Source organism: Musa acuminata, chromosome BXJ1-11 (genome assembly GCF_036884655.1).
Source record: "Musa acuminata AAA Group cultivar baxijiao chromosome BXJ1-11, Cavendish_Baxijiao_AAA, whole genome shotgun sequence".
NCBI classification, from domain to species: domain Eukaryota; kingdom Viridiplantae; phylum Streptophyta; class Magnoliopsida; order Zingiberales; family Musaceae; genus Musa; species Musa acuminata.
The window spans coordinates 4,674,892-4,690,655 of NC_088337.1; the positions used below are offsets into that span (position 1 = coordinate 4,674,892).

Consider the following 15,764-nt stretch of genomic DNA (forward strand, 5'->3'; position numbering starts at 1 on the left):
AAAAGAAAATGGATCAGACTAAAAAGATGTGGAACAAAAATTGTGTGAAGTAAAATAAATGTAACTAATAAATCTCTAGGTAATAATAATAAGTTAATGTAACTAATCCATGAGATGCTTCCCTTGCATTGGGCATTCACACAATCTCTTACATGAAAAAAGAAGGTTCTTTGAGTTTGTGTGTGTGTGTTAATTATAAAGCATTTTGTTACCTTAATTTAAGTCAATTGGATTAGATTTCACAATTTCAAGGATAATTCAACTCAAAATGAAGCAAATAAAGTTTTCTTATCCGATAAATTCTTTATGAGTTAAAGTATCTATCTAACATCTTCAAAATATTTAAAGTCTAAAAATATATCGGATGACATTTTCAAATTTTAATTTTTTATTATATGGCAAAAAATCATTAAATTCTTAATCTTTAGTGAGTGAGTTTGGTTACATTATTACCAGACAAATATTTAAGATTTTGAACTATCAAACCTTAATAATTAGTTTGATACATCACAGTACGTTTTAGATATCATAATAAACAACTAAAGTTTGGAATGATTTTTTATTTATTTTGTTGTTGCAATTTTGTTAGTCTAAATAGACTTCCATTGTAAAAATAACATAAACCATAGTCAAGCTTGGTATTATCACCAACTCCTTCCTAACTTCCACCTCCAAAGACTCTCGCATTTATTATACATGTTGTTTGGTCTTTGTTATCTGATCCCCAAACCTTCATGTTAGATGCAGTCGCATTAGGTAATTACTCCAAAGAGGATTATTGTGTGAAAGAGATGGGAGTTCGAAGCAGCCAAGCTTGAATTTAACGCAGTCGTCGGGAAGAAGACAAACCTTCGAGTACTCCCTTAATGGAGGCCTGCGTGAATGCCATTTGTTTTTAGTACCCAAAAGAATCAATCCGTACGAAGACAAGCGAGAAGGCCAAACGTTGTGTTGACCTGTGGCCATTGGACGGTGGTGGAGGGAGAGGGAATAGCTTTTGCCTTGCCATCTTTGTTCGCCTCCTTGTGGCCTGTAGCGCCGGTGAAACCATGACCAAGTCGCCACGAGACAGCGGAGCACCATGATCCACGTACCTCCCAAAGCTGCTGCTGCCGCCTCTGCCCACATATCTCTGCCACTTTTGGGTGAGGAATATCACTTCAGGAGAGCTGGACATGGTAACCTCACTCGAAAGGATGATGGTAAGTGATGACGGGGGTAGAAGATGAAGGCTAGCAGTTGGCTTATCTGACTACCAGCCACGAAGAAGATGGCATCGAGTGATGAGCGCTCGTAGTTGCGGCAACAAGCAAGGAATCTTAGATAGGTTCCAAGCAGTAACTACGGACCGAGAGAGCACACGCATGCAGCTGCCATGGCTGTTAGGGTTTTGGTACTGTTCATTTATGTGGCTTCGGACATGGACTTGTGCTTTTCTTCGAGACCCTTTTTAGCACATTCCGTGGCTCATTTTGGTATCCCATGCGTGCACAGTGATGTGCCGTGTAAATATGGAATGATGAGATTTAATGTTTATTTTTTATTATTTTTATTTAGTGTGATGCAACTCAGATTCTTCTTATCCTCAGGCAGGAAAAAAAAAAGAAACTTCAATATTTAGATATCATTACAACTTTTACCACATGTACGTATTTAATTGGTTGTTCTGTTGTAAGAATTATTTGGTTTAATAACATATAAATAAAAATATTTTTAAAAAAATTCAAGTAAATATAAAGTAAACTACATAAAAATGAAAAATATGACAAATTTATATAATAAATGATTTTAGATTACATTAAGTGATATAAATTTGAATTAATTAATAAGAAAATATACAAATAACAAACTAAGAGCTCACCTGAAGCACGTTGCCGGGTAGATTCAAGCAAGTTGGATCAGATAGACATGAAATATCAACGTATAAAATCTTTATCAACTAAGTCAGTAATATCACTTTGGAGTCTACAAATAAAAATTCAAATTGATCATTATTCAATTAGAATATTGGCTAAATCTAAACTCAACCAAATCAAATCTTACATCACACACCTCATGTAGACTCTGCTTCTTGTCAGAGACACTGATCGACCAACTTTTATTTCCAATTAGGACTCCAAAATGGATCTATAAGAATGATATGATCTGACATACAAACACCAAAGAGTATTCTTAAGCCTTTCCAATATAGGATTGAAATATTAATATCAACAAAACTTTTATTCTAAAATCCCAGTCTCTCTCTCTCTCTCTCTCTCTCTGTGATCTTCTCTTTGACTTTCTTCTCGCTTCTTTTTCTCTTAGAGGATTTCTTCATTCCTCCAAGGAAAAAGAAGCTATCAACTACCCTCATTGTCATCAAAGCAAAGGATATAGTTCAAAAACATTACCACACCCTCACTGTAGTTTATAGCCAGGAGAAGAAATTGCTACTCTCTTGCATCTTCACTATAGGTTGGTTCACCAAAGCACTACTGGAGAATCAGCACAAGAAGCATACAGATGAGATAAGTACCATATAAATATCTGTGCTTTGTGGGACATGATTATGTAAAGAAAATATTTGTATATAAACTTTTTTGATACCAATTATGTGGAAACACAAACAGGCAATACTATACATTTGAAAACTTAGGTTGAAAATTTCAAGGAGTGCAACTCAGTTGCTGCAGAGTTTGAGATTGTTCAAATTAAGGTACGTAATTTCGTAACCTATCGAATTACAGTACAAAAGGAGACATATGCTGCCTCAACTATGTCGTCTCATTTTCTTCTCCTCGTTGCATTAGACAAGGAGAAGACACGATATTCTCATTTCCGGCATTTGACAAATTCATTTGAAGAAAGAAATCAATTTCAAATGAACACAAATATCTGTGCTTTGTGGGACAAGATTATGTAAAGAAAATGTTAACTATTTGATTGACAACCAGGACACCAATTATGTGGAAACACAATATTGGAATACCTGGGCTGACAATTTCATGGAATGCAACTCGGTTGCTGCAGGGTTGAGATTGTTCGTACCTTACTAAGGTTCATAATTTTGTACCATACTGACATTAGTATACCGCTCAGAGATATATAAATATGTATATATATATATATGTATGTATATATATATATATATATATATATATATACACACACACATATATATATACATGTATATATGTGTATATATGTATATATGAATGTATATACGTATATGTATGTATGTATATATATACAAACACACACACACACATATATATATACGTATATATATATATATACATGTATATATATATATACATACATATATATATATATACATATACATGTATATATGTATGTATACATATATATACATATACACACACACATATATATATATATACACATGTATATATATACATAAATATATATATAAATATACATATATATATTTATATATGTATAGTATATATATATATATACATGTATAAATGTATACATATACATGTATGTATATATATATAAATGTATACATGTATATACATATATATAAATATACATGTATATATGTACATATACATATACATGTATATATGTACATATACATATATATATATATATACATATATATATATATATATATACATACATATATATATATATATATATATACATACATATATATATATATATATACATACATATATATATATATATACATACATATATATATATATATATACATATATAAATATATATCAGAATCACTAATACATGAAAATGCAAAGGATTTATATTATGAGAGGGAGGCTAAATGATGATTTAAGGAGAGAGCAATTACCACCACAAGGCAAGAAGCTTATCTGAGTCATGCAATTAAGCTGATAACTATTGTAGATGTAATGTAAAACTTACCAAACCTTATTCATCGAATGAAGCTGGATTAGACAAAAAGAAGCTGGAATAAGCATCATTTTCCTTTCAAATTCCAGAAAAATAGGTGCTGTCACATAACAGAGTTTTTAAAAAACAAACATCAATTTCTCTAAATCAAACACATTAATTTACAATTCTAAGCAGAATGATAAGGTAAGCAATAGCATATTGAACCATAAGCATTCTCCTTTTAAATTTCAGGAAAAAAGGTTTTGTTAGATAATAGAGTTTTTCAAATGTTTTCAAAAATAAATAAATAAATAAATATGTTTCATGATCCATGATGTAGTACTTAACTCTTGTTTCATACTCAAGAAGTCCATAATCGAGATCATCCACAACCGAAATCATTAATTCTGAAAATGAAATCATTTTCTACAAGATCCAAACAATTAATTCTGAAACCGTGATCCGGTCTACCGAACCCTTTGTTACTTCATTTTCCAAGAAAAAATGGTATATAATTTATTTGAACCTTATAATTTTATTGCGAAAACATGGGATGATCAAATGAGTTCGAAAACAACGGGTCCAGAATAAAAATTAAATCTACTAAAAAACAAGAAATCTTAAAAGAAAATTATATTGGTATACATTCCGCTAATTATTATAGAGAATAAACTATCTATATTTGGGTGAATATTATGTCTAGAAAATAAATTCTCCCTCAAACATCAGATCATGCATGCGAATGCACATTCAAAATGAAGGAGTAATATCAATCATCCTATGTTACCAAATACAAACACATTTCCTATAAAGAATTTATCCACTCATCCTGGAGACGAGAGATTTATAGAAGAACATATGGTAAAGAAGGGCCAAAACTTTGAACAGATGAAATGTCAGTCAGGTTGGATGCAACAAATCACTATACATGAACAAATACGTGCAGAAATTAAGCACTCAGAAACTGTTGGATGTGCGGCAATATTCTTAACAAGAACAATACATCATGATATATTTGGGTGATAAACCAATACTGTCATATTGGATAAAGTCCAGAAAGCATGTGGCTTATGAGAAGTCCACCTTATTCCTGTTAAGCCATCTTTTCCAAAGGTAAACTCATATGAACCATGGGTTAAATTATCCCTAATATACTGATGCAACTAATAATCCATATTATAGAGTCTAGGACATTTGTGGCAAAATGGTGCTATCAATGGGCCAAAACAAATAATACCTAAGGGATAACAAATCCTCAAACCATAATCCAATCATAAATAACATAAATAGACTTTATCCCCCGAAAAAATTTCAAATGGTTGGTCCTTTGATTTCACAAAACAATGTTTGCTTGATCTTGACAGAGAGTTGGTAATCATTATAACTGATGGAGACAACTCAGGCCTGCTTGAAGAGTTTCACACTAAGCCAACATAAAATTGTGGCAACAAGTACTAGAAATGAGTAATACCTGTTAAACAATGAACATAGTCAAGAGTTTTTGGGATCAGACTTGTTCTTTCATACTACCAACATCATTTTGAAAATTCACAGATAAAGAAAAGACGATCAACAGAGTCATTTTAGTATCACGCAAAGGACACGATAAATGCAGATAAACAAACTAATCAGATTCTTCCATATCATAAAAATTAATAATTAGGCTACCCAATGCATTTGTTGCACAAAAGCAAATTAATTGTTATACGATGGAAGAATCGGATTAATTTATTTTGAGACTTCAAAATAGGAAACTTAATTTATGTTCGAAAGACAAAATTAATTGTTATACTGTGGATAAACCTCGTAAATTTATTTAGAAGATTCAAAATATGAAACACAATAATTTCTTTTGGAAAAATAAGAATACCTGCCAATCACTTGACAGTAATAACAGTCGATATGCTGTAGCACAGAGTTTTGCCTCGTATGTTTCGCAACCAATATTGAGTGTAATTTCAGCATCAAATGATGCAATTAGTGCTCTTCGACATGCACGACACTGCATGGTCGGTACAAGTGTGCTGGCATTTCATACGTATAAGATGAGAGGCTCTTCTGGCTATGTGATCAAATCATAGACCCTGGATACAACAACATCAACTCTTGCAATCAAGATGAGAAAGGAGATTTAAATGGCAACATACGAAAAGGTAACCAAAACTATAGTCACAGGAAGATAGCTGGGACTCCACGAATGAAATCTAGATTTTGCTAAGGGAACAGAAGTTCTTGATAGAGTTGACATCGTACGTACTCTGATATGTGATAGTCAGGATTGGCATAAGCTAAATACAGTGAAAGATCATGGTTAAAATGGATGTAGTCATGAAGCAATCCATGGACTGAACTGCAAAAATAACATGATGATGAAAAAAGATCCTACTTCTTACGATTATCAAGTAACAATCCAGCAAAGTGTGCTAATGATGCTGTGATACCTTATGTATAAAGTTGCTGAATCCGAGCAGCATAGCGTGTTATATAGCCCACAGTGTCATTGGCATGTCCTAGTGCCAAGACACCGAGGGAACAGAGATGACCGACACTAGAAGCTTGTGCCAACCTAGTGCTCTGTTTACTGGCCTGTCCTGACATTGTGCTGGCAGAAGATAGCGCAACACCTACACTGGTTGCATGCAGCAAGATTTATCTAAGCACCTTACTTCACTAGATTTTGTCTAGAATGCTTCAGAAAACCTTCCTTGATTTTGAAACCATTTGGACAATGGAATAGATCAAACTGCCTTCTTTTCGCTCTTCAACTTTCTTCCGTTGACATACAATGCTGTGAGCAACTCTTTAATTCACATGTATCAAGACCATCAGATTGTTAAAAGCTATCACGTCCTTTCAGTTCATGATGGATCGTTAAGGGCATGGCACTCGTGTCATGCTTCATCTTCATCCTATGAGTTGAAGTTTCTAGGTTGTCAATGGCACACAGATGGAAACCATTTCTTGGTGCTGAACCTGCTACCTCTCTAATAGGCTACAGCAGAGCCAATATTGCTGACGACAGAGATATGGTGTTAGAAATGGGAGTTGGGCCATACACAAGAATTTCACATGTTAAGATATCGGTGATACTTCAAATCGAAAAAAAAAAAAATACATTAGTAAATGAAAATAAAGGAACACTAGACATTTTTACAGTTATTTGTGTAGCCAGTGCAAAGTCAGAAGCAACTAATTCAGGTCTTCATCATATATACAAACACACATAATTATGATGCCAGTCATTCAATACTTGTCTGCTACAGAAAGGAAACCTTAAGGTGTATGATTCATCTAAGTCTTAAAAAAAAATGGCTTTCTACTTTACAAGAAAGAAAATATTCATGCAAGATCATTAAAGGTTTTCTGAAGATAAAATCATCCAGAACTTGTTGTTTATGCATATATCATGTTATGCTCGGCAGTCTCGACAACATATACATTTTTTTTTTTTCTTTACTTGTAAATACAACACAATCATATATGTTTGGAAGGAGATGGCCAATCCAGACATGGTTAGAAGCAAAAACGAATCATGTCTGTATAACTTTTAAGTAAAAGGAAAGCGAAGGAACCAAATCTTACAATGTTAATCAGAGGTCCGAATACCATCAACACATAACGCCGTCTTCGACCAGAAGCAAGTATTCATGGGAGTGCAGAAGTCGAACAAGTCACGAAGAAGAGTAGAGTATCCGTCGATAACATAAAAAACAATTCAGCCGGCGCCGTAACTGATAACGTTGCTCGTTATGCGAGTAAAGAATGGTGCTGTGATCTAAAGCGAAGCGAACTCAGAAGTCCATCCATCCATGTCCTCAGGTTTCCAGAACCGGAGAAGAATCAAAACAAATCGAGAGAGAGAGAGAGAGAAATAGAAACGAGAACTTGATTAAAAACCACAAAGGAGACAAAACACTACTAAGAGCGAGCCAGAAAAAAATTCAGCAGAAAAAAGAAAAAGAAATGGAAAACAAACCAAAATAAGAACACAAATGGGAGAAAAAGGAGCACAGAACCCTAAATCCTAAAGAACCAGATTAACAGCCAATAAGAAACAAAAAATGAAAGCGAGTCGACTCGATTTGGGAAAAAACGGAGCACAAAACCCTAAATCATAAAGAACCAGATTGTAGCAGCCAATAAGAAAGAAACCAAAAACAAAAATCGAATCAGAAGAACCAGGAAGAGGGGAGGAGGCTGGGAAATCAAATCAGAGAAGGAAGGGCAAAAGGATAGGAAATCAAATGGAGAACAAGAGAACGCGAATCGGAAAAAAAATTTGGACCATTTCTCGATTTGTGCGCGTCATCCATGCGCAGGGGCCATACAAATCTTCTCTGTAACGTTCCAATTTTATCGGATGTCTCCGAAGAGACAACAACGTCGCCGATCGACGGATTCATAAAAGAGATGTTACATTGAAAATAATTACGATGTGGGACTAAACCTTGCTAATAACTATATTTAAATTGAAAATAATTATATTTCACCCACCGACCCCCCAAGCTTTCTTCTGCACCACCCACCCCACCCCACCCCACCCAAGTCTTGCTAATAACTAACTCCTTCTTCAGCAGCTAATAATAACAACGCCATTATGCTGCTAATAAACTCTTTATCAAAACCGATAGTGCTCTCTCTATCTTGTTTCTTCTTACGAGAACCCCAATGCAATAATTATTCGTCGGTTCAAATGCAGCACACTTGTTATATTCTCGAATCATCTACCAGCTTCACTGCTCTCACCCGCCTCCCATCCCATCCCATCCCATCCATGCGGTGGTAAGCATGGACAAGAAGAGCCATTACCAGCAACAACAAGTTGTATTAGATTGAACACACTATTTCAGCCCAATCTGCATTGCCACAAGTGCAAAACTTCTATGCAATTGCCTTGATTGATCTGTTTGCTACTCACAAACACTATTCGCTTCAAAAGAAATCTGCACTAAAATATGACGCCTTAACATCCAGAACCAATTTCTTTCGAGTAATCCATTCCATGGTGCAGAAGATTTTGACTATTTGTAGCTCTTGTCAATAAATGCAAGATAACATTTACTTTCAGAAAGCAACTAAGAAAAAAATACATCCGAATTTATGCCAGACAATATTTCATACATAATGATCTAGTACATATATAATACATATCATGAGAGATCTGATAAAAATCTCGTCCAAGATAAATTGGTAAGATTTATTATCGCTATTTTGTACCTCCATTTATTGTAATATTTTTAATAAAATGTCAAATAGCTGAGTTTCATAATCCTTTTACCCATGGCTTGTAATATTTGTCGCATGCGTATGGTACTAATAAACCCCGACCGAGCCGTATGTCTACTAAGACTTCTTGCATAAAAATAATCAAGATCTATCTATTACATGGATCCGTATGAATAGTTTGTATCATCTATCTAATTAATCATGCTTCATCCTTCTTAATTTGGATTACCAAATCTAGGAATTGGTATTCCGTTCACATCAAAAGCCAAAAAAGTATGTCTAAGCATTCTCTATAAACAGCATAGTCACATATGGGCTTGCAAAAAGATAGATTATCCTCCATGACTTGGAATCTTTAATATTTAGGTAGGCAAAGAGAAACCTTAACTTGGTATGGTAAAGTGGCCTGCAACCATATTTAAATCTTATTTGGTGAAGCAAAACATATCATTTTTGCAGCTAGTAAACTGGTTCCAGCAAAGTTACTGGGACTAGATTCGATAAACTAGTAGACCAGCGCCGGAAAGAGCCCAAGAATGGCAAGATAATTAATTAGCTAGCATAAAGTTAGTATAAGAAAAAGAAAAAACAGTCAAGATACCAAAAGAATGTGCCAATTTTATTCTTAAAGCTCGTAAAAAAAAATTAGAGAGAATAAAATAATTGGTTGTCGTATAGAATAAAACAAAGTCAAGAATAGATGATTAACTGGTTCATGCACTAAAGCAATACTAGTAAACACAAAAAAGCATGTCCGATAATAAGATAATTTAGCATGATCAATTGGCTAGTCAAAAATTGTCTCCTGAACAATCTAGTTATAGTCGTAAAGAAAGGAAGTCAATTTTTCTTGACACAGCCCAAGGCAACAAATAGATTAAAAACCGTGTATTCATAATAAAAAGCACCGGTGCTGTTGTTAAATAAGAAAATAATGCGAGTTGCAAAATTCAATTTGTGGCCCAAGTATCTCCCACAGCACTCAATAGAATTACAAAATATTTGTGGTACCAAAATACATGCTACATATTTTTTATGTTGAATCATAGGCCAGACAACAGCTTCAGAAAATCCTAGTTTATGATTAGGCACCACCTAAAGTTCGAGCTCCACATCATCTACTTCTACAGTAGAAAATCCTAAGACAGTTCTCAAATAATGTGGTGAAGCACTTCAACTACAATATCATAGTTGAGAAATGGAAATAGGTCAACAGAGGAAGGAAGAAAATAAATCTCAAATGAACATAAATATTTGCTCTCTTTGGGTCATGATTATGTGAATACTATGTAAAATCACTTCTTAAAAGACAATCAAGATACTTCAATTATGTAGACATATGAGTAGGCAAAACAGCACATATCTTACTAATTCAAAGGGTACCTCTCCATTGCTGCAGGGTTGTATTTTGTTCAAACTATGCTGTAAAGATCGAAAAAAAAAAAAAAAAAAAAGACCAAATGCTGAAACAGATGATGTTAGACACAAAAGAGCAAGTAAAGCTAGCCAAAGATAATTGAGAAAAAAATATTGATCAGCAAAATCGAAAAGAAAACTAGTGATTAACACATCAACAGCATGTATCAAACTAATATTAGATATATGTGCAATAATCAAAATCGTTTGCCTTACATTTATACAGTTGCATCAGCATTTATATACACATACCATTGTCTTTACTGTGAACTCATCACAATAAACAATGTTCAAAAGGAATCCGCTCCGCTGCTCTAAAGTAAAAGTTTCAATTAAGTTACATTTGTGGAGACGAGAGGTTCCGACCAAACATCCACCGACAATGAAGTGACTCCCAGGATCTCGCCACCTGTACAAATCCTTGGAGGATTTGTACAAGTAGTAGACGAAGCCGCTCTAGATTTCAATATTTCCATTTATCTGTCCATATAATTGATATATGCATGTAGTTCTCAGGGAATTATATTTCCTTGGTGACTCCTGTAGTCCCTGGTTAATAAAACAATACATAATACATAAATAACTGAGCGAATTCACTAAACAAAACTTATTTTTTTTAAATTATCAGTTAATACATCAACTTTTAAAAAAATTTATAGAATATTATTTTTAAATAATAATATTATCCTTATCGACCATCGTCTTCGCTCAATATCATTATCCTTTTCGAACCTAGTAGTCGTCAGATCCAACCCCACATGCCTCGCTCTCTTTGTTCTCATTAGCACAAGCGATCACTAGCTCGTCGTTATTTTAACTCCCTTCCTTTTTATCTCATCGAATTCATCTCCGCAACTACAATCTCCTTTACTTGTGTCTTAGTTGATTGTTTGTATCGTGACTAAGGATAATGAGAGATAATACTCTCCCAAGTAAGTTCGATGAGAGTTAATATTCATGGGTAAAAATATAGTGAAGGGAAGACATGCAGGTTTGTGTGATCGGTCTAGTGAAGATAAAGATAAAATAATATAAAAATATTTTATAAAAATTTTTAAAAAGTGAAATGCTATTTAAGAATTTTTCAAAACTAATTTTTTTTTTCTATCGATTCGTCCTAATTAATGTCCTTTTAATTATAACGAATGTAGCCAAATTACAACATGGGCTATTATGTTGTTTACGGTATGGAATCCGTCTTTCTTCAGACGACAGCCGCCGGTACGTGGAGCCATCTGGTTCGGACCGAAAGATAGGTTCGGACTTGGCTTTATGTCCCGAGCCACAGCCTCGGGCCACCGAACTGATGGCCCGGTTTGGAAAGCATCCCTCCTTCGCTCGTTATATAAGACCCAAACCCTCTCGCCCAATCTCTCACCCTCGCTCGGCAAAATATCCCCATAGGCGATAGGTAATTGTTTATGCTTTGTTGATTGGTTGGGACCGATGTCGGTTTTCTGTAAATCTTATCCGATAAGGTTAAATTTCTGATGGGTTTGACTCTGCGTAGACTTGGACGATCTGAACATTCTTTAACTAATTTAGAGATTTGGGGATCAAAATCATTTGATCTGGGTCCTGATCTGGTACCATGACGTCTTTCGAGTACAGATCTGCTAATTTAAGCGTGTTGGTGTGATCTATCGTTCAGAGCTTGTGGTTTTTCCTTCAGATCTTTGTGGTTGGTACTTTAGTGCTAGATCTACTATATATGGTAGCTTTTTCTTTCATAAATATGCTTCGGTTAACGGAAGACAGGTGTTTGAATTCCTCGTTTTCCTTTGATATTGTCGGAGTACCTGTTCTGTTTAAGAACTTGTTGTCAGATCTGATGCTATAGATTGTTCGCTCTTGAGGAGAACATGTTTGGAAGATTGTGATTCTTGTCGATCTTGAACATATAGGTTCTTACTCGTTGAAAGAACTTGGGTTCTGCACTCTGGGAACTGGGAGCTGTACTTAGATGTTTTTTAGAGGCAGTAGTCTTTGATATAAAAGATTTTCTTTTTTTTTCATCTTAATTTAGCAGAAACATCCTTTTTCTGCATAAAGTGCTTAGATTTAGATTCTTCCTTTGGATGTAGTAGAAGCATTTGATTAAAGTATGTGATCATAAAAAAAAAAGTTATTTATTAGTTTTGAATCATTTGATTAGATCCAGTCAAATGGATTAGTGTTCATGCTTATCTAGTTCATTCACTGCATACCAACATTTGATTTTTCCTCTTACTGGCTACTCTTTTTTATTTTCTCTTGCTGGACATGATATGTAGAATCAAGTGTCAGATGTTGAGACTCCACCTATGTTATAGTCTTAGTCTGTCAAAATTCCCATCATCCATTCTCCAAGATCTAAGAAAAGTCTATTCTAACATCTTTTATATCTAACATCCATTCGATATCTATGCTGGGCATTTGATACATCGTATTAGTACCATTAATTGTCTGTATTTTGATGAGAAAAGGTTTCTGTTACTTTTACATAACTTCTTTGTTTAGTTCATTTAACTTCATCACATGCATGTGACTTCCCATGCTATTATGTCTTCTATAATTGCGTTCTCATGGATTATTTAACTCGGCGTCAAATAACTGAACATCAAATTCTAAGAACAATAAAGCACTAGTTTTTGTTCACATTGTAAAGTCCTGCACTAGGTACTGTTATTGTGCATTTTTCCTTGAACAATTTCTTATAAAGAAATTCATCTTTGGGGTCGGGAAATATTAACAACTTCAGGAGATTCGGCCTTTCATAGTGCAGATTAAACTAGTTTGCAGATCATGAACTGCCAAATGTTGCTTATTAGTACCCTTTTCTTTGTTGGTAAAAAGTACAATGACTTGTGATAGCATGTCAAAGGAGGAGAAGGGCTAGCTTGAAGTGATGTTACAGCTTGAATCTTGTTATAGATGAGAACAATTTGATAAAGTAGATTATAAGAAGAGTACAGGGGCTTTCGTAAAGCTAGAATTCTGGAGCATTTAAATTTATGAATATAACGTTAATTCCATAAACCACAGTCCACAACTAAAGTCTGCAGAATGACTGGAAGTTCTTTGCAATTTGTAGAATGTGCATGAATTTAACTTGCATAATGTCTTTAGTGTTTCTGACCTGTGTGAATCATCTCATCTGGAGCACTCTGAGTTACATTTCTTTGTGTTTTTCTGTCAGAAATTAAAAGCAAGCTTGTTGGATAAGGATGAGTACTATGGCAGTATCATCTGGAGCAGTGGGAAGGTCATCATTGAACCCAAATGCGGCACTTTTCATTCCAATGTCTTATCAGCAGGTTGAAGATTTCTCACCTGAATGGTGGGAGTTGGTGAAGACAACCCCATGGTTTCGTGAGCACTGGTTCCATCAGTATCAGGAGCAAGAAACATTTGGCAACGATGAGGAGGACATGGCAGACGCTTTGCCAGACTCTTTCGATCTTGGAATCACTGAATTCTCTTTGCTGGAGGCAGAGTCCGATGGGGCAGCTTACCATGAACCTGGGAAAGAGATGATTTCTGGTGCGACAGAGCGAGAGAAGATAGAGCATGCTATTCAACTGTATTGCAGTTTGATGGAAGGTTATGTATACACCAAAATTGCAACCATATGCAATTTACATTTGCTTTGTCAATTGAAGCCTTTGTGGTAGTGAATCTAATTATTTTCCTCTCTGATTGGTTATATGAGACAGAGCACTATAGCGATGCAAAGGCAGCAATCAAGGATCTGAGCTTGAATTCTCCGAAGAATGGTGTTAAGCCATTGTCTGTTCCAGCAAAGTATCGCGAGAAGCCTCTGCAATGCGCTAGTCCAAAGTACAGCCCGCGGCGCATCATTCACCAGCCACGCTGAGAGATGCGAGCCTTGTTCGGTTTGCGCTTGCGGCAAAGTTTGTCCAGAGTACTTCCATTGTACATAACTAAGATGCACATGTAGCTGTTGTTGTAGTTGTAGTCGTAGCGTCGTTTAGGTTGTTTGGACTTCATGTTGAGTAATCCGTCTCTCAAAACCGAAAAATTAAAGCATTGTAAAAGAATGTTGTGCAGTTTATGAGTTGCGTTAGTTTCTCTCGTAAATGTTAATTGAAAAGGTCCATACTAAGGTGAGGCTTTGCAAGCGTAGGATTCTCAGAAATTAAACTTGGAAGTAAAGTCAGAATAAATTGATTCGGTTCAATCGAAATCAACTATTTCTAAACCGGAACCAATAGTTTGGACTTTTGTCATCAAACAGTAATCCTGAACGGGAACCAAACCGGTGGTTTGGAATCATGATCGGGTTAATTAAGCAGCAATTCGGAACCCCGCATGTTTGACTTGTGGAGCTGTTCACGATACCTTTAGACGGCCATCTCCTGAGGGAACCATGGACGCATCATCTATGGAGTCTGTGGGACAAGAGCTCCTACAAGAGAGTTGTCTTGTCGACAAGGCCATGCCCTCCTCCGTCTGCATGTTTTCCTGTGTTTATTGGGACACATTATGAGGGCTACTGAATACGACTCTTTTCATTTAAAGAAATCAAAATGAATCATACTACAATTTTAATAATTAATCTAGAATTTACTTACACGATTATATTATATATATATTTTTATATATAAAATATAAGTGACTATAATGGAATTCGAGTTCAAGATATATATTATCAAAATCTTTAGTAGTTAGGTTAGTTGATATCTTCGATTATATTGAATTAAGACTTGAACATCACGTTAATATCCATTGAAGGTGGTGCTTTTATGGGAGCAATGACTATAAAAAGAAAAGATTAATTTTACACAGAAAATATTGATATTATATAAAATTTAAAATAAATTAGATTTTTTTTTCTAATAACTTACTCTTTTGGAATTATTGATTCTCCAATACAAATATTTACTTTTTTTCTAACATGCCTCTCTCTCTCTCTCTCTCTAAAATATGTAGAGTTAAAAAAAAGAAGAAGAAAATTAATGAAGAGGAAAAGCACTATTGAGGGGATAATTGAAGAAAGTGGAGAGGTTGAGGACATTAGGAGAGGAAGAAAGTAATATTTTGTGAATGTATAGCACATAAATCGAGAAAAGAAAAATAGGAGAGAGAATATAAGTCTTAAAGTGTTAGAATTTTTTGAATGGGTGTAACTATAGTTCAAACTCAATCTCCCAATTCAAATCCATGGCTATGTCAACTAATGTTTTCTTAAAAGACTTAATTCAAATTAAACCCCGGTTTTATCAATATGTAATTACTTAGAATTTTTATTTCAGAATGAA

At 34.6% G+C, this 15,764-nt stretch overlaps 1 protein-coding gene, 1 long non-coding RNA gene and 1 other non-coding gene across 6 annotated transcripts; 1 reads left to right on the top strand and 2 right to left on the bottom strand.

The window, feature by feature from the left end:
- Window positions 1-663: 663 nt before the first annotated feature.
- On the bottom strand, window positions 664-8,345 carry LOC135596974 (uncharacterized). Of its 3 annotated transcripts, XR_010481076.1 has the most exons (7): window positions 7,444-8,345; window positions 6,303-6,873; window positions 6,119-6,211; window positions 5,732-5,945; window positions 3,892-3,979; window positions 957-2,474; window positions 664-874 (listed from the first exon to the last, which is right to left on the bottom strand). It is a non-coding gene; the product is annotated as an uncharacterized LOC135596974 (long non-coding RNA). The 3 variants fall into 3 exon arrangements; XR_010481075.1 differs by lacking the exon at window positions 6,119-6,211; XR_010481074.1 differs by lacking the exons at window positions 6,119-6,211; window positions 6,303-6,873.
- Window positions 8,135-8,237, bottom strand: LOC135597862 (U6 spliceosomal RNA). Its single transcript, XR_010481453.1, has one exon. It is a non-coding gene; the product is annotated as a U6 spliceosomal RNA (small nuclear RNA).
- Window positions 8,346-11,797: 3,452 nt separating the features above from the next.
- Window positions 11,798-14,575, top strand: LOC135596976 (protein EARLY RESPONSIVE TO DEHYDRATION 15-like). Of its 2 annotated transcripts, none has more exons than XM_065089317.1 (3): window positions 11,798-11,914; window positions 13,682-14,085; window positions 14,199-14,575. In XM_065089317.1, exons 2-3 carry the CDS (start codon window positions 13,710-13,712, stop codon window positions 14,357-14,359), a joined length of 537 nt encoding a protein of 178 aa, XP_064945389.1. In that variant the 5' UTR covers window positions 11,798-11,914; window positions 13,682-13,709; the 3' UTR covers window positions 14,360-14,575. The 2 variants fall into 2 exon arrangements, with proteins under 2 accessions (XP_064945389.1, XP_064945390.1); XM_065089318.1 differs by lacking the exon at window positions 11,798-11,914 and adding an exon at window positions 12,068-12,184.
- The last annotated feature ends 1,189 nt before the right edge of the window (window positions 14,576-15,764 follow it).